Source organism: Mirounga angustirostris, unplaced genomic scaffold (genome assembly GCF_029215605.1).
Source record: "Mirounga angustirostris isolate CCGP_5_RB_7025 unplaced genomic scaffold, mMirAng1.0.hap1 SCAF_9, whole genome shotgun sequence".
NCBI classification, from domain to species: Eukaryota; Metazoa; Chordata; class Mammalia; order Carnivora; family Phocidae; genus Mirounga; species Mirounga angustirostris.
Genome location: NW_026991717.1, coordinates 51,071,317 through 51,090,288, shown reverse-complemented (window position 1 = coordinate 51,090,288; position 18,972 = coordinate 51,071,317). Strand labels below are relative to the sequence as shown.

The window sequence follows — 18,972 nt, the reverse complement described above, 5'->3', positions numbered from 1 at the left end:
ACAAAACCTTGCAGATATCTTAGGGACAATCATGGAACTATAGGCTCTCCAACAGCATTGCTACTTAATTAAGCAAAACATCACTCTGTAAAAAATAACATGCTTCCTTGGTTGACACATCAGTAATCCAAAACTCCTCCAATCTCCATGAAATACTTCTTTGGATAATTAACTGATGACCAAGTCCATAGGTTAACAACAACAACAACAACAACAACAACAACAACAACAAAACAACCTCACTTTGGTTAGCACTACCAAAATAAAATAACTTTAAATGTTCAGGCTTCATAGAGTGTTAAAGATATAATTCAGTCAAGTAAAAACACACAATTATATCCTCAACTCTGCCAGGAATCACAATATATTTGTTTTTGTTTTAGCAAGAAAATTTATTCAGAAAAAGAGCTAAATATATGCAAAAAATGATAATATTGAGTAAAAAAAAGCAGGATATAAACCATTTGATAAAGCGTAAAAATTGGATTAGATACATCAAAATGATAATATCTTTACATCAAACCATTTATCCAAAGGGTCAGTGAAAAATGTGTTATGTGTATGGGTGTTTAACTTTGGTAATTTTTCTATAATAAATATATATTGTTTAATCAGACTTTAAAAAATACATTTTTCAAAGGCAACGTTTTCTCTTCAGTACCCATTAACAGTTAGATTTGATTTGCTCGTTGATAACTTGCTGTGGTTCTTCAATTCAACTTTTTCAAGTCTGACTCTGCTACAGACAAAGCAACACTTAACTAAGATGAGGAGTGAAACAGTTTTGAGGCAGTCACTCTCTCCTTGCATTACCTTATTTTCCTGCACAGAAGTAGAGCACAGTAAATGAGGATAAATGGTCTCTTTAAGCACTCTTCCATCAGCAGGGTATAGGCTTTTGGAAAGCCCACTGCATGGAGAAAAATAAAAAGCAGAGTTTAGAACTTTGGGGTTCTTTATTCGTTTTTTTTTTTCCTCCTCCCTCATTCAAAAGCCGGATGGTACCATTCAAGTTTCTAAACTCTAGTTAGAAATTGTTGGGTTAATAATTACAAGTGACTTTTTGAAAACCCAGCACCAGCTGTACAAGTTATACATGGTTAATCTCATTCCTTCATCCCCTGCTGTTTTATACAAAGGCTGAAGCCTACCAAGCCCAGAGTAAATCTTCTAGTGCCAAAGTTGTTTTGTTCTGGTTTTTGATCATGGGCGGCATGCAGGGACTTTTCCATAATAAACCTCCCAAAGTTCATTTTCTACCTGAATGTTTTGTATGCCGTTCCCATCTGAGCCCACCTGTTCAGCAGCTGATAGATATAACTGTGACCATCTTCTGTCCAGATGATGATTCTGTGAGCAGCAAGCACCTCTCCACCAGCAAAAAACTGCCCACTTCTACTAACTTCAGTTCGCAGAAGGGAAAAATCACAATAATCATAAACCTAAAATACAAAATTAATGACACACATTAACAAAAGCTTCTAATCTAATCTGCCAATGAGATGAAAGATAAACTATGCTTATCAAGACCATTTAGATGGCAGTGTTAATGCAACAATATACTAAATATTAATAACAGGACACACTGTACTCAAAGTGATATTTTACTGGTACTTATTTTTTCACATTTACATTAAGGTAGGTTTCAGTGAATAAGCTTTGTACCGTTCCAGAATGTGCCCATTAAGCACAGAGACCAAAAATCCCAAAATTTACATATAATTTTATTTCTTCCATATGGTAGCCCAACTTTAAATTTTTAAAATTTATTATACAAAAAAGTGTATACAGCTGAAATCTTTTGTTAGACCACATACTTTATATTTTTGTTCAAAATATATTATCAACATGTAAGTTAAGACAATATCATTTTATTAACTGGACCAGGTATATGGAACACTAAAGAAAAAAGGGATGCCATCAGATGATACAATAACTTAGTTTTTCTTTCTTATTGGAGATATCAGTGAATATATTCATAAGAAAGGAATGTATATTCTTAAAAATGAATGTAGTGACTAAGCAGAAGAAGAAAAAAAGTCTAAAAATAAAATCAGTGTATGTAGGTGAAAAGTATTAGTTTTCTTTTTAGTTCTAAAGTGCAGGCATTAAATTTTAAAAATAATCTAGAGATAAATGCTCACTATAATAATAGTTTGTTATTAATAAAATTAGGATATATTTTAGATATATAATCTCCTGAGAAGCAAAATAGCTGAGTGCAGGGAGAGGAAAATTGATAAAAGTGGGTTATAAAAGACAAATCATTCCATGCTCTGGTAATAATATAGAGTTTGGATCATATTTAAATCATATTCTTATAATTATTGCATTGAGCAAGAAAAAATTACATTTGTATATCACTGGTATTAATACCTTCCAACATTTAGAAAATACCACCAGTAAAAGTCTCTCTGTATATGTGCAAAATCGTATTGTCCGGCAGTTCAGGGAGTCGAGAAATTTGGATTCCTTTTCATAGACATCTTGCTTTTCCTTCAAAAGTAATGGGAATATTTTAGTACTAGTTCTAGGTAATTTATACATGACTGTATAAGATTTGCCCCATCGTACATCTGAAGTAGATCACACCATTTTTATAAAAAACTACCCCAGTTTTCTTTTGAGTTTTCTGAAATAAGAAGTTATTTTGCAAAGGAAATCATAAGCAGGATTCCTTATATAATCATCCAACAAACATTTTGGGGACTGTGCTGGATGCTGAGAATGTAAAGATATGAGTAAGTTTCTAATTTTCAGACATGGCAGAAAGATAAAACAAAAAAAGTAAAATATTAAAGAAAAAACCTGCAGTACCTTAATTACTAAAATAGAAAAATGAATAAAATGCTTTGAAAAAAAAAAAGAGTGGCCAATATAGGACACCTAGAATACTATATTAGCAACAAGTTTCTGACAATGCTGGTGTGTATTTCTTGGGCTCATTATGCTAACACAATCCCTAGGCTTCCCCAACCAAGAAATTCCAAAGGAGAGTTCAGATCATAGGGCAGCTGAAACAATTTTATCATCAGCATAAATACTATGACTGTTCTCTCATCCACCACCTCAACTTGTAGCCAAGTTGATGCAGGGAGCAGGTAAATATACTGGACTCTCAGTGCATGTGACCCCCCCAGCCGTTCATAGTCATCTCCCTGCTACCACTCACATATACTCAGAAGAAAGGCGTCTTTCTTTCTGCTGTAAGGCTCGGAAAGATATTCCTCTATGACTTATTTATTTATTTCTTTTAAAATGTAACCAGTGTGTGTGTGTGTGTGTGTGTGTGTGTGTATAAATAATAATATTTGTATATTCCCTGACAACAGGTTGGAAGGATACAATCGAATTGTTACCAATGCCTACCCCTTGGAAGAGTGATGGGAGGAAGTACATGGAGATAGAATTATTCATTTCTACATTATTTGAACTTTTTTTTTAAAGATTTTATTTATTTATATGAAAGAGAGGGAGAGAGAGAGAGCACATGCACATGAGCACGAGGTGAGGGGAGAGGGAGAAAGAGAAGCAGACTCCTTGCTGAGTGCAGAGCCCTATGTGGGGCTGGATCCCAATTCCTGATATCATGACCCTGAGCTGAAAGCAGATGCTTAACCGACTGAGCCACCCAGGCACCTCAACATTATTTGAACTCTTAACAGTGAATGGGTAACACCTTTATAATTAAAAAAATTTCAATAAATATGCTTGAAATTAGAGAATAAAAAGTTTCACAAGCCAACCTGAATACTGTTGATAGATGAAGAGAGATCCCATACTTTGAGCTCACCGGCTACTGATACCACCAAGAGAGAATCTTCTGTAAAAACAATAAAGGTCACGTATAAGCTGACCCCTGTTACAACTAGTTGCTGTAAAGATCACAGCATAGTCATTTAAGCATTACACAGGATTATGTAGGTGGAAATTATTCAGCCTTGGTTTTTTGTTTTTTTGTTTTTTTATAAAAAATAAACATTTTAGATCACATTTTAAATTTGTTTTAAAATTTCAAAGTGACCCCCATGTAATAGAAGAGCACCACTAAGAGCAGAACTACATTGAAAATCATTATGTTGTCAATATTACACCTTCTTATTTCAGAAACAAGTAAGGAGCCATTACAGAATCTGAATCCTCTCATTACATGAATCGGAATTCTCTACTACATCCAGAAGATACAGCAAGGCAAAAGTTCCAAGAGTCTTGCTAATCCACAACAAATGCATGCTTGTCACTCTTGAAAGTACCAATGAACTGAGTCATGGAAACAGTCTCCTCTTTTCATTTCATCTTGACCTCTTGCTGACTTTCTAATGACTTGAACCACTGGTATGAGTATTCTCAGTTTTCTTGATCTGGCTTAGAGAACTGTCCCCACCAACAGGTAAACATAAAGGAGTATTCTGAACTCTTGCCCATTAGTCTGACAAATCATTCAAAAGTGGTATTTTTATATGCACTCTCTTAGTGTTATATAATACCCAACTATTACCTTGAATTCTCATGGAGTGAACAATGCACATGCAGTTGACCCAATCAGGAGACTGAGACGATATGAAAGTGTGAATAACAGCCAAACTTCTGGCATCAATGATAAGAACATCTTGATATTCTCCACAACACAAAAGCCAACCTTCCCCTGTCATCCGGAATGAGCAGTGGTAATACTATGAAAATGGAATTCAAAGCAAAAAGTTAATTATCATTAGCAATTAACATAATTTGGGCTATGGTGAAGACTCTCTGGATTTTAGTTTTAGCATCTATTCAATTAAAGTATTTACCTGCTACTGAATAGCAAGTAAAGTCTCTTTTAGCTCAATTATTCCATATTTTTGAAGCATTGATTTGAGACTTTAGTCTCATTTGTAATTAACCATTTTTCTGGAGGAAGGGGGATCTTTTAGGAAGAAGGAATCTTATTCCAAGTTATGGAAAGTTCACAATTGTTTTATTTCTAGAACGCTAGGTAGAATTAAACAACAACAAAAAAATCAGGTTCCTTTTCCTAGCAACATTATTATACGTTAAAGAAATAAAAGTGTTTGAAGAGTGTGAGAATTCTTGTGCCAAATAAGTTTTGAGAACAGCTTTTATCAAAGATTGAGTAATATATTGTACCCTTGACAAATTCTCTCACTGTGCAAGTTTTGGTCCCAGAAATGACTTTGTGAGTATTGCAGTGCAAGTCATCAATGCCAAAAGCAATGAGTAAAATATAAAAAACACTGTGAGCACCATTGGTATAATGCAACTGCCTCACCTGTATGATTGGAGTCCATCTACCAAAAGCCAAAATCTGTTTTAAATACTGGGAGATGATTATAAAGGTACAGCGATGCTTTGTTACCTTTTCATGAATAAGAAATTCAGAAATTAAGAACCTATCCACCCAAAAAAGGTTAAAATTGAAGACAAAAAACTTTTTTGCTTTATAAAATAGCATGTAATTAATGTGTGTCTGTGTGTGTGTTGTGAGTGTAATGAAGAAAAAGTTAAAAATTGTCTTTCAAATTTGTCTGTTAGATACCGAAATAAAGAAAGAATCAGAAAAAAAAGCTTGAATGGTAACTTTTAGGAAAGAAAAATGCCAAAATAACAGATGATAACTGACACAAGGAAAAAATATCCTCCAAAGACATTTCTTTAAATGTGTGCTTCGCAAATGCTCTAAAGGAGTTCCAGAATCCGGAAATGTTCTGAAGGAAGGGAAGGTACTTACACAGATTGCAGTGTGCCTGTAAGGAAGAGTGGCCTTCTCCACGCACTGTCCGTTGGTGACATTCCAAACACACATCTCCCTAGCAGAGATAACTTTGCATCATTCTCTGTCATTTCTACTCAATTGGCTGAAATAATTTTTGTGTCACCAAGTTTTTCTTTAGTGCTGCACTTAAATGCAACCTGATCGTTTATGTGGCTTTTTGTTACAGATTACTGAGCAAGAAAATGTTGTGGTCATTAGCAGGGATGACATACTGTATCTGTGTCTTTTTGTTTGGGTAATTACACCCTGCCGCCCGCCTACAAACCTTACTTTAGCGCCAACCTGACCTAAAGCAAATTGTGTGGATCCAGCTATCGCAGTCTGTTAGAGTGATAGTACAACAGTCTTTTCATGGAAACTGCATCCCCTTGAAAATGGTTTATTTCACTGAACTTAAACTACATATTCTGAAAAGCATAATGCATCGAGGGCTGCATCTTCTGGAGCTGAGGTATCATTTCTATAAAAATAAACAGTGCCACCAAGAGGCTACATTTGGTCTATCATTGATAGGGTTTATTTCTTTGCTTATCCTGAAATGTTGAAATCACACATGCCACTACATATTTAGAGAATTCTCATTGTTTAGAAAACTCTGACTTGCTTTCCTATATGTTACAAGGATGTACATAAAATTATGAAATACAGTGACAAAATATATCACCCAGCGTAGGGCAATTTAAATCTACATGATTTCCGTTCACAAAAACCAGAACGGCTGTTTCACAGTTGTTTGGTAATATCCTTCAGTTTTGACACTTTCAACACATAAGCAAAACTTTCCATGAAAGAATAAATGAAAGCTTTATTGGCTTTAAGGGAGAAGCTGCTATTAAGAAGCAAAAGATATGAATTAATAATAGTAAATGCTAGATGCATTTGGTGTTTTGCTGGGCTTTTTTGTTTTTCTGGCCAAACACTGGACATCAATCTTTAAATCAGTGGTTCTCAACCTGGGGCGATTTTGCCCCCCAAAGAACATTCGACAATGATAAGAGATATTTTTGATAGTCACAACTAGGAACACACTACTGGCATCTAGTGGGGGAAGGCCAGGAATGCTGCTAAATATCCTAGGATGCACAGGATGGCCCCACAACAAAGAATTCTAAGGTTCTCCAAAATGTAATTAGTACTGAGGTTGAGAAACCCTGTTCTGGATATAGAAACAAAATATTCATAATTTTTTTCTGTTTATATCCGACTTTATTCCAAAAAGGATTTGAGGTAATATGGAAACTCATGCAACTCAATAAAACAAGGGAAAATTGTGTGTGTGTGTGTGAAAAATAAAACTGGGAAAGAGAAGTTGAGATAATATATCTCAAAGGTAAAAAGAAATAGAACCTTAACTTGCTATTAATATAAAATTTTAGCTTCATAAGGAACTGGAGTTTATTAGCATAGTTCTCAACTCTAGCTGTGCATCACCTGCACATATTTCTAAAATTGTCCATAGAAATTCTAATTCCACGGCTCTGTGTTGGAGTCCTGGCATATAGGTTTTGCCAAGCTCTTGGTCAGTTAGTCTGTTTCTAGATAAGTCTATCTCTAAACCAGTGGTTCTAAACTGGCTATACATGAGAATTATCAGCAAACTTTTTAAAAATACTGATGTCTGACCCAGACATCAAGCCATGCTAATTAAATCACATTTTCCAAGGTTGGAGCCTGGGCATCAGTAAAAGCTCTCTCAGTGATGCTAATGTTTCTAAATTCTCCTGGATTCTAATGCTTTCCCTGTTTGTTTTCTTATCATCTTATTTTCTATCTTAAAGTAAAAAAAAAAAGTAATACAAAATACCACAAAGCAAAAACTGACTCTTTGCCTGTCAATTCTTTTTTTTTTTTTTAAAGATTTTATTTATTTATTTGAGAGAGAATGAGATAGAGAAAGTGAGCATGAGAGGGGGGAGGGTCAGAGGGAGAAGCAGACTCCTTGCTGAGCAGGGAGCCCGATGCGGGACTCGATCCTGGGACTCCAGGATCATGACCTGAGCCGAAGGCAGTCGCTTAACCGACTGAGCCACCCAGGTGCCCCATGCCTGTCAATTCTTTTTAAGGAAAGAAAGCAAATGTGTTGTGTACCAAAAGTAGCATTGACATTTTAGCTGGAACTGTACAAGTTACATACTTAATAAGAACACAGGAAAATTGACTATTAAAATGTACATTCTTCTTTTCCTTTTGAAATACCATTCCCAACGTTTCTACTGAGATCACCTTTAATCACATAAAAAAAGTTTAACAATTTCCAAAATTTTTAAATTCTTGATTTTTTAATTTCATTGAAAAGAACACAGAGGAAAATATCTACAACATATAAAGTTACAAAACTGCTAAATTCCCACTAAATTCCTGGAGAAAAGGCATTTTTTTTCCTTATTGAATTCTACATCCCCACCTCAGCACCTCAATAAAAAATTCATCCAGTGGATAAATAGATCAGTCGCCATTCTTCTGTCCACTTTTCTACTTTCAGAAATACACTATTTTCTCTTGGCCCCATTCCTATTCTTATATTTGTGTGCTTATAAAACTGCTATGATTTCTATTTTAATGCAACATCTAGAGGGAGAGGAGATAAACATGGTTTGCCATCTTGAATTCCAAGTCCCTTATATGCTTCAAATTCTCTTTTCTCTTGTCTTCCATTACACTTTTGGGATTTCATTGGCCTTCTCAGGTTCCATTCTTATGCTGTTTTAAATGCTGATTTTCCTTAGATTTTTGTCTTAGGCTTTCTTACATTCTCATATTTCACACTCTCTCCGGGTGAATTATCTACTCCCATCACTTCAGGTACTATGTATATGACGTTGGAAGCCCAGACCTGTTCACTGAGCTCTAGATTTCCACATGCAACTAGCTATTAGATATCTCTCTATGTGGATGACGTGGGAGACTCCACACTCCTCATATTCACAATGAAGCGTAACATCCATCCTCCTTAGTTTCCTATCCTCATAATTAACTGGTATCATCACCAATGAGTTTCCCAAGTCATTCTTGACATCACACTTTCTCTCACTGCCCCCATTATAGGATACTCACTACACCAGATATGTTCTCTGAACAAGCAGCCTCAGCACTGTCCAGGAGCGTGTTAGAAATGCAAGTTCTTGAACCTCAGCCTGGACCTACTGAACCCATACCTCTGGGAGTGGGGTCCAGAAATCTGTATTTACACAGGCTCTTCAGGTGGTCCTGATGCAAGCTCACGTTGGAGGAACATGGTTCTAGAAGACTCTAAGACTGGGCACCTGCCTAACTTTCTGGTCTCATCTCCTGCTGCTGATTGAAAATTTTATTAATAAGTAATAACCCTCTTTATCAATGCCAAGTCTTTTTTGCCTTAAGATTTTATTAACTATGTGTAGTTATTAATATAAAATATTTATACAGCTATATCAACATTATTTTGGTCAGTATTCATCTGATAAATCTTTTTCCATCCGTTTACTTTTAACCTTTCTATGTCCTTATGCTGTTTTTGTCTTTTAAGTTATATGACAATCTTTGTGATTTAACTAGAGGGCTCAGTCCTTCTACATAACTGAGATTACGGTTTTAGTCAGATTTAGCTCAACTACCTTATCTTGTGCTTTCCATTTGCCCCCGTTATTTTTGTCTCCTTTGGATTAAATAAAAATTATTATTTTTTCTTTTCCAAGTTGGAAGTTCTGTATTCTATTTCTTTTATTTTTATTTCCCCTCTCTGTTCTTTTAGCAGCTACCCTGGAAATATTAACATGTACATCTAGCTTAAATTCTAACGTTAATCAACAGCTTTACCCACCTCTAGAACACCACAGCATGTGCGATCTGGTCACTAGCCAACCCTATGCAACTGTTGACTAGAATTGTGTGAATATGTATGGGGCAGGGCATGGGAGATACATAAACACTGTTGTGTAATAGTCTGTATTTATTTACACTTTCTAAAAATTTTCTGGTTTTGTTCAATATTCCTTCTTCCATCTCAGTTCTTCCTTCTGAATCATGGCTTTTCTTACTGAAGAATATAATTTAGAATTCTGCTGCTTATAGAGGATCTGTTGGCAGTGAGCATTCTCAGTATATTTATATTAAACATTATTATTTTGACCTCATTTTTAGGAAGATATTTTTGCTAGACATGCAATTCTAAGTTGGCAGATATTTTCTCTCAACTTTTTGAAAATATTTCACTGCTGTCCAGCTTTCATTTTACTGCTGAGAAGTCAGCTTAATTACATTCCATTATAAATAATCTGCTTTTTCCCACTAACCACCTTCAGGATCTTTTTTTCTTTGGCATTCTGTTGCTTCAACATCAGGTCTCCAGGTAGTATTTCCTTTCAGTCATCCTGGAACTCACTGGGATTCCTGAATCTTATGCCTACTGATGAACTAATACTTTGGGAAAAAAATGAAAAACTGAATCACAGCAATTTGGGGTACCATCTGAACATTTTGGAAGCAGAAACACTAAGTCTACGGTCACTTCCTGAGTCTTCTCAAAGCTAAAAAAATCGTTTTTGGGGCATAATGGACCAAGTCTAGTAAGTGTAATAACTTCCAGTAGATTAAACTAGGATTTGTTAAGTATGCAGCAGCTGAAATGTAGATACTGCCTAAAGAATATCTTATAGATGCAGGCCAAGTTTTGCATCTTGAAGAAACAGAATTCCAGAAAATTCAAATCATCTTGGGAAAGGAAGATCAAACCAGGCTCCTTGGCTCTTTAATAATTATATTTGCAGGGTCATACAGCTGAATTCATCTATCATCAAGAATATGTCCATTAACCTTAGTTTCTTTTTTGGAGCTAGACTATTGTGGGCAAAAACCTCAGGTTGGAACTCAGTTACTTTCCAGAGCTATTTCTCATTTAGCAATTAATTTTCCTCAACTCTCCAAGTAGTCTCAGGAAAAAAAAAATCACCATCTCCCAAATTCTCTAGACTGGCAACACTCATTTATCTCAGCTTGTGTAGCAGGCTTTGCGGCAACCCTAGCATATGAAAGCTACTAGCAATTATTAAGAAAAGAATGTACTAGGGCATTTCACTCTAGCCTCATCCAAAGTTCAATCTCTCTAAGTTTAACAATGATGGCTTTGCTGTAAACTATGAGAATAGGTACCTCTTTGATATCCATTTCACTAGCATTTTGTTAAACTATTCAGTTTCTCCAAGTTGGACACTCATTATCCTTTTGGTTCTCAGAGTTCAGGGCCATGTACTTTCTCCTCAAGTAAAAAAAAAAAAGGAGGGGGTTCTCTTGTTTCAGCCAGTAATCGAATCCCTGATTCACAAATGCACGCTGAATCAATTCCGCATTCCCGAATCTACTTTGGCAAATACCTCATCAGCAGAGTCCAGCTCCTAGTAGTTCTTCCATCGGTGAGGCTTTTTCTTACAGCTTAGTCCTATTTCATTGGAATAAACCTTGCCTCCATGAAACTGTACCCAAATCACAGTCTATGTTCCCTTCTCTCTCCCCCCATCCCACTTACCATTGAGCCCTCTCCTCTGCTTCTCCTATAATGATTTCAGACAAGTGTATAACATGAAGATTATAACTATTGAGTTGTTTTACAAAACGATGAAGGCTTGGATAGGTTTGCTTAAGAGCTCAAAGTGAGTTACTACATGAAAAAAGACAAGCACCAAGACGTTTCCGTTTTCAATTCTACAACAGGTGGCATTTGCCTTTATATAGTGAGGCTGCCACAAGGCCTGATAGATAAGTTAAGAGTGTTTATTTTGGCCTTAATCCAGCAAGAAAAAAAAGAGTTAAATTGGGAGACACAGTACTGATCACATTCCTTGGGATCATCACACAAATTACTTTACCATTCAAGATCTAAATTTTCCTCTATGTAAAAGGAACATGATAATCACTAAGGTTTCCTTCAGCCCCAGAATTCTGTACCCCATCATTGTTTTTAAAAAGGGAGAGGCAACAGAGATGGTCACAAAGTTGCGCACATCTTACCTACCCATTTTCAGCAGCACTGACGACGTAAGGTTGTTTCGAGAAATCCCTTGCTCTTGCCAAACATGTTACTGAAGCCGAATGACCAAACAGAAGTTCTTTAGCTGAAATCTGAAATGATGAGGGTAAGCTTTTAAACAGCTATAAACTTTTGAAGAATATAAACATCACATTATATAAGTATTCATAATTCTGATTAGAAAATCCTGTTATATTATGTTTTTGCTCTACATAGGTTTCAGGAAAACTGATCTATGCCATATCAAAATCCACAGAATAATAAACATCTAGATACAGGGCACCTGGGTGGCTCAGTTGGTTAAGCGTCTGCCTTCAGCTCAGGTCATGATCTTGGGGTCCTGGCATCAGGCTCCCTGCTCGGCGGGGAGTCTTTCTCCCTCTGCCTCTCCCCACAATTCATGCTTGCTCTCTCTCTCAAATAAATTAAAAAAAATCTAATAAACATCTAGATATAGGAGATATCTTGTACACAGTTCTTTGTTTTTGGTTTTGGTTTTGTATCTATCATGAAACCTAAATAATCACCAGACCTGTTTTACAACATCTAGGTTTTGAATACAAATAAGTCAGTGTTGATGTTTATTATGCACAAAATGTGCCTCAGTTGATAGTAGCATATTAATGAGCAAATTTCAGAATTCAGAAATGAGTTTACAAAATAATACAAGGAAAATATTACCTTTTTTGTAACCATTATATCCTTATCGTAACCTCATTTCATTTCTTGCTCCAGAAATAATAAAAATTAATTTTTCTGCATTAAAAATAATGTTTTAACTAAGTTGATATTGAAAATGCTATTGTCTTTCTCCTGTACATGAATTTAAAAATACAGCACCAAGGGCTAATTCTTCCATTATCTCATGTATGAAAGATGCCTATAGCTCCTTATTTTATAAAACAAGATTAAGAAAATCAAACTACAAAACAAAAGACATGCAGGATCCCCTCAAATGAAGAAGAGTTTGTCAATAGGGACTAAAACTTTAATTTGAATGACTAGAAAATTTGTAGGTAATAAAACTGACCTTGAGGGTAATAAAAATCTATTTCCAATGAATTAATATTCATTATGCTTTTTCTGAACATGCAAACATATCCATAGGTGATCATACCAATGAGGACAAATTACTTCAAAACACAATCATTCTCTGCCTTCATCTTATTTCTATCACAATCAGAAATGCTTCCCTAGAGATCTGTTATTAGACCAAATTTCCAGTGCTACAAAGAAGTTTTGTGGTATGTTACAACCATTTACCTTATTCTACCTTTTTCCTGGGAAATCCAGATGGTTGTTCCATCTCAGGAAACAACACACTATCTTTTCCCATCATTACATTTTGGAATACATACCCCTATGAACTTAACACCTTTCCATATATTACAGGCCAAATTAAGCAAGGAATTAGAGCAAATCAGGGAGATTTCTTCTCCCAGAGAAAATCTGCTATGGACAAAATACCATAATGGTACTTCATTGTTTTGAATACGGAGTCCTCATTCTACTACTAAATCCCCACATGTAGTTAAATAAACTGTGACAATTCATTATAATCTCTTCCTTTTATCATATTCTGGAACTGTTGGAATAAAACAACAAAAAAATCCAAACACACCTACTCATTGTCATGATGAAATCCAGGAGACCTTTACTTCTATTCGTTGGCTCTACCTCCATGACTTATTGCCCACCCCGGACCCCCACCCCGCCAGGAACGTCCAATAGCGCAAATGGGAACACAAAACTTGATGAGCATCCACCATACCCAGGCACTGGTGCAACTATGAACAGGGTTTAATGCCTATTTCACAGATGAAGAAATCAAGGATCAAAGAATACGTCATTTGCTCCATATGAAAGTCGGTAAATATCAGAGTTAGAACTTGACCAAGCTCTCCATTCTTTTTCTGTACACAATATTGCTATTCTTGCTATTCTTCATTTTGTCATTATTGTGTTTCCTTTTGAGTATTAAATAGGAAGAAAAATAGAACATAGCAATACTAAGGGAATATATCTGGGAGGATGTTCAGCTCAGCTTTCTCTATGTTTAAAAGTGTTATAAATACCAGCAATCAATATCAGGAAGGACAAGTGAAGTAGTTCCTAGCATGAAACTTGGAGAAGCTCCTCACTGGCAGACCTCACTAAGAGGTCTTTGGGAGTCAGATCCTGAGCCTGGAAGCAGCATGCATAACAGGAGCATGTGATAAGAAACTTATTCTCTACTCCCCTATAGCCTGCAATCCCACCACCCGTGGACAGGGAAAAACTGAGATGTGGTCCCAATCTCCTAAAAAATACTTGGATACTCCAAGATCTCCAGAACTTAAATCACCTCCTTTCCCTTCCTATTCTTATTCTCTAATCACCTTTATTCCTTCTACAAATCCATGATATCATCACATCACCAGTCCCACCCACACCCAAACCCTAAGTCAGTAAGGTATACTTGACTATTCCTGCCCCCTCGACCCACACTCCAATCAGTTGCTCAGTTCCACGCATTCTTTCCTCTCAATATCTTTCCATTTTCATCTCCTTTTCATCCCTTCTGTCCCTGATTTGGTTCCCACTCAAAAACCTTCTTGACTAAATTAATGAAAAGGCTCCTACCATAGTCACTGCCCCTTATCACTTCTCTCCCTCCCTTCTGTATGCCCTTCACATTAATACCAAATGATAGTCCCAATCACAAATATACTAATATAGGATTATGTCATCTCCTTGCATAAATAATCTCAAAATCCCTAATATTATCACTGCTTTTAATTAGCATGTGGCATTAGCTCTTGCTAGTTAATTTTTTTTTTTTAAATCTAAATTCCTCAGCACTTCAGGTACTCCGAGTACCTTGTATCATCTCATCAGTGCACTGCATCAGCCTATGTCCTTCTTCTACTACACTGCAGCCCCTTGGACAGCCAGGACCAAGTCTTCTCATCTGTGTTTGAACCCAGGTACCTAGCGTACTACCTAACTTATAATATGTAGTCAATAAATGCATGTTGAACAAATGCTGAATACATACAGGAACATAAAAAGGAATGTAAAAAGATACAGATGTGAGGTTTCCAAATTTCTTACGCTTATTGCAACCTACATATTACAAGACAACTACTCCAGCCAGAAAACACTATACTTGGAACATTAAAAAGCGTAGCAAGTCCATTTAAGCCATTTAGAAGTGTGAGTTTAAACTCTAAGAGATAATAAATGTGAAGGCCACTTTTCAAAAACTCAGCTGTTGCAATAATACCAGTTCCTTCTTTCAGGAATGTTCATAAACATTGAGCTGAGCTGGTCTCCTATGCAGTTGTTGGCAGTCCTGTAGTGTAATTCTTCTGTGACGGGAGGTGTTAATTAATTACACTATAAAATAGAATTACAATTAATTGTTAATTTAGGTTTTAAAGTGACAAACTTTAAAGGCTAAAAATAGTCTTTGATCTTTAAAAGGCTTCTTAATGAGAGCAGTATACTTTAAGTACATCATTAGTTTAAATGTTCAAATTGGGTCCAGAGGCTGCTAGCACTAAGCAAATATCTATTCCAATATGTTAAATGTTTATGACTTGGGACAGGGACAATTAATTGCTAATCAATGGGCCAAATCCTAGGTGAGGTCAGGTTCTGAGATAGGAAGACAACAATAGTAAATTGGATTTAGAGCTTTGTGATGTGATCTTTAAAAATCACATGCAAGCAGAGACCACAAGAATAACAAGAAGGCCAAACTGACAGAAACACCCAGATAATTAAGATACTATTCATTTAGTTAATAGTGGTTTTCAAGGGTGCCCTTTGTTTAGATTAATGAGCCGTGATTTTTAGAATTATATTTACATGTCTGTAGTTCAGTTACTTAAACATATAATTCAGGCTGTAAAATGGTAAAACTTAGCATAGCTTAAAGGACGATAACACTTAGTTGGTAGCTAAGATTAGCAATACTCATAATCTAATTTTCAAATATGATCTTGATCCATCATTTTCTCCAAATTCAGAAGTAAAACCAGTTTACTGCTTCAGTGAGCACCTTTTTAACAATCATGCAAAACTCCCACCATCATGGCAGGTAGAAGCAAGTTGTGCTTATTTTGTGAGTGTCATCTGTTTCAATATGAATCATTTTCACTAACCTTCAGTTCAGGTGAGAGATTCCAGAGACAGAGTTGACCTTCTTGACTTCCAGTCACAATGGTTTGCTGGTCATCAGTGATCATGATGGCAGTGATGCTGTGTGGAGGGGCCTTCTTTCCCCAGAGTGCTACTGCCTGCAAGGAGGACCTCATGCTGAGAGGATCCTGAACAAAGAAGAAAATGGACACAGTCATCATTCATACATTTGGGGGACTGATCATGTCACAAATGGATTTACCATGATCTAAACTCTGGGATGTATTCTCCCAGAGATAGGGAAAAGAGTGCTTCCCAGTCAATTAGAGGAGAAGGCAGTCAGGAGACATTGAAATTACCATGCCCACACACGGCTTTGACTATGGGTGATCCTGACTTGCTTCAAAGTCCAGCGAGGCCTCTCAAGAAGATTAGAGCTGACTATACACTATAATTTGAAATCTGCTTTGCGTACTCTCTCTCCCAAAAAATGTCATCACCTCGCCTAAGTAACAAATATCTGAACTTTGTGGTTAAGAAGTAAATCTTTTCTATAAAAACAGTGTCTCCTAGTCTTCAAAGATACACGTTTGACTCTCCTGGTATCTATCATATTCATGTTCCACCTATATTACTTCTAATAATAATTTTTATTTCACCCGTTTTTGTATTTGATATCTTCCTCAACAAGAATTTTCATGAAATTACTACTTGCGTTTGTTAGTTACAAGGGTTAAGATGAATATATACTTGTCAAAAAATGCTTGCCTGTGTCCCACCCAAAATGATCTGAAATATACCTAGCGATATGTGCATTACAGTCTGGGACACACTAAGTTAAATGTTTCCCCCATTCTTGTCTGAAATACAAATAATTTGGTGATGAATAATGCTTTAAGCGTCTAGAGAAGATTAGTAAGTTTCCTCTTATGACTTAATGGTATATATTTAGTCTCATTAAAAATGTCAAAGATGGGGTGCCTGGGTGGCTCAGTCGTTAAGCATCTGCCTTCGGCTCAGGTCATGATCCCAGGGTCCTGGGATCGAGTCCCACATCGGGTTCCCTCCTCGGCGGGAAGCCTGCTCTCCCTCTCCCACTCCCGCTGCTTGTGTTCCTGCTCTCGCTATCTCTGTCTCTGTCAAATAAATAAATAAAATCTTTAAAAAAAAATAAAAAAATAAAAAAAATGTCAAAGATAAGAGAGGGAGGAAGATACCAAACTTACTTCCCACGTTTAGCTTACTTTCCACGTTTGGCTTGAGAAAGTTAACAAAATGAAAACCTTCTGTCCTACAGGACTTCTGTTATTAAATTTTATGGTATATATTATTTATAATGTCTGATTACACATAGACACACACACACATGTAAACATGAGTATGCATTTACACCACGAGCACAAATTCGATGTAGGCAGTGCTTAACCCATAAGCTGGTTGCTTTCAAAATTTTATTTATCGTTCAGTTGTTTGGTATTCAGTATCAGTTCCTGATGGTTCGCTTCTTAGCTCAGTACACAAGTGGTCCCCAGGTACCACAAAACCAAGATTTCTATGGGAACTATTTGGAGCTTTGCAATTCAGACTATCAGGACCACACATATTAATCACATTACTAAGCTAACCAAAGAGTTCTGGTTTCAATAACACTGTAATCTGAACTTGGACTTCTACCTCAAACACAGAGAAACAATACTGTGTGTGCGCATGCGTGCGTGCGTGTGTTTTAATTGTTGACTCATGGCCATGCTTGTAAATAAGTCTAGGGAATTCGAAGCAGTGCAAATCTAAGAAAAATCTGAAACAGGACCTGAGTCAGTTTAAGTGTTAATCTCCATTTAAGGACAAGACGCCCTCCTTACTCAATGAAATGGAATCTAGAAAAACTCCAACACCACTCAGAAAGATAAGGAAGCTTATTTCCCAATCTCCCAAGAAAAATATACCAAATCTAAACCACAAAACAGGTTTGGAATAAAAAATATTGTTATATATATATGATGCCAGAATCCCCACATGCAGAAATATACGTAAATAATTGTTCTCAGGTCAATGATACCAGTGGGAGGCCTCTCAAAAACACTACACACTTATGAGGATATCTCAAATTTTTAAATTAAAAAATCATGCCAAGTGTTAAGAATGTAAAACAACTAGAACTCATACGCTGCTATTGGAAATACACGATGAAAAATAGTTTTGCAGTTTTTTTATAAAGTGAAACATGTGCTCAGTACATTACCCAGTCAACCCACCCCTAGGTCTCACCCAAGAGAAAAGAAAGCAAATATTTATACAGAGAGTTCTACATGTAGGGTTTTATTTATAATAGCTAAAAACTGGAAACAACTCAAATGTCCATCATATGAGGTGAACGGATAAACAAATTGTGGTATAGCCACACAATGGGATACTATTCAGCTATAAAAAGGAATGAATTCTTAATTTGCACAACATAGATGAAATTGAAAATAATTATGCTGAGTGAAAACAGTAGCTAAAAAGAGTAAATACAGTATGACTCCATTTGTATAAAATTCTAGAAAATTCAAATTACTTTGGGGCAACAGGAAGCAGGTTAGTTGTTGCTTGTGAACAGGAAAAAGGAGCAGGGATTACAGAGATTGTGAAGGAGAATAAAGAAACTTCTGAGGATGGTAGACATGTTTATTATTTTGACTGCTGTGATTGTCTCATGAATGAACACATATGTTAAAACATATACAATAATACACTTTCAATACATATATATAGATATATAAGTATACTGCATGTCTATTACACTTTAATAAAGCTTTTTTCTTTTTTAAAAAAGCATTTTGGAAGATACTTTTACAATCAAGGCTGCATATGATTCTCATAGAAACAACTCCAGTGGCAAATAAGTTTGCAATAAGAAATTACAAACCATTCAAGAAAATAATAAACCATTAGTAAACAGAACAATCAGTATCCCCAGAACTAATAATAAGAGAACGATATAAAACACTGTGAAAGAAGAACAAATATGTTAAATTGCAATAAACTATTAAAGAGGGGCACCTGGGTGGCTCAGTCAGTTAAGCATCTGCCT

At 35.9% G+C, this 18,972-nt stretch overlaps 1 protein-coding gene across 1 annotated transcript in view; it reads right to left on the bottom strand.

Annotated features, from left to right (window-relative positions):
- Window positions 1-16,075, bottom strand: part of WDR72 (WD repeat domain 72) — a 202,254-nt gene extending 186,179 nt beyond the window's left edge. Inside the window, exons 1-8 of the mRNA XM_045901894.2 lie at window positions 15,923-16,075; window positions 11,760-11,866; window positions 5,729-5,807; window positions 4,499-4,673; window positions 3,747-3,823; window positions 2,377-2,496; window positions 1,297-1,442; window positions 811-910 (exon numbers count right to left, since the gene is read on the bottom strand). Coding sequence (XP_045757850.1) covers window positions 811-910; window positions 1,297-1,442; window positions 2,377-2,496; window positions 3,747-3,823; window positions 4,499-4,673; window positions 5,729-5,807; window positions 11,760-11,866; window positions 15,923-16,075 — 957 coding nt within the window. The remainder of the gene's footprint in view (window positions 1-810; window positions 911-1,296; window positions 1,443-2,376; window positions 2,497-3,746; window positions 3,824-4,498; window positions 4,674-5,728; window positions 5,808-11,759; window positions 11,867-15,922) is intronic.
- Window positions 16,076-18,972: the final 2,897 nt, after the last annotated feature.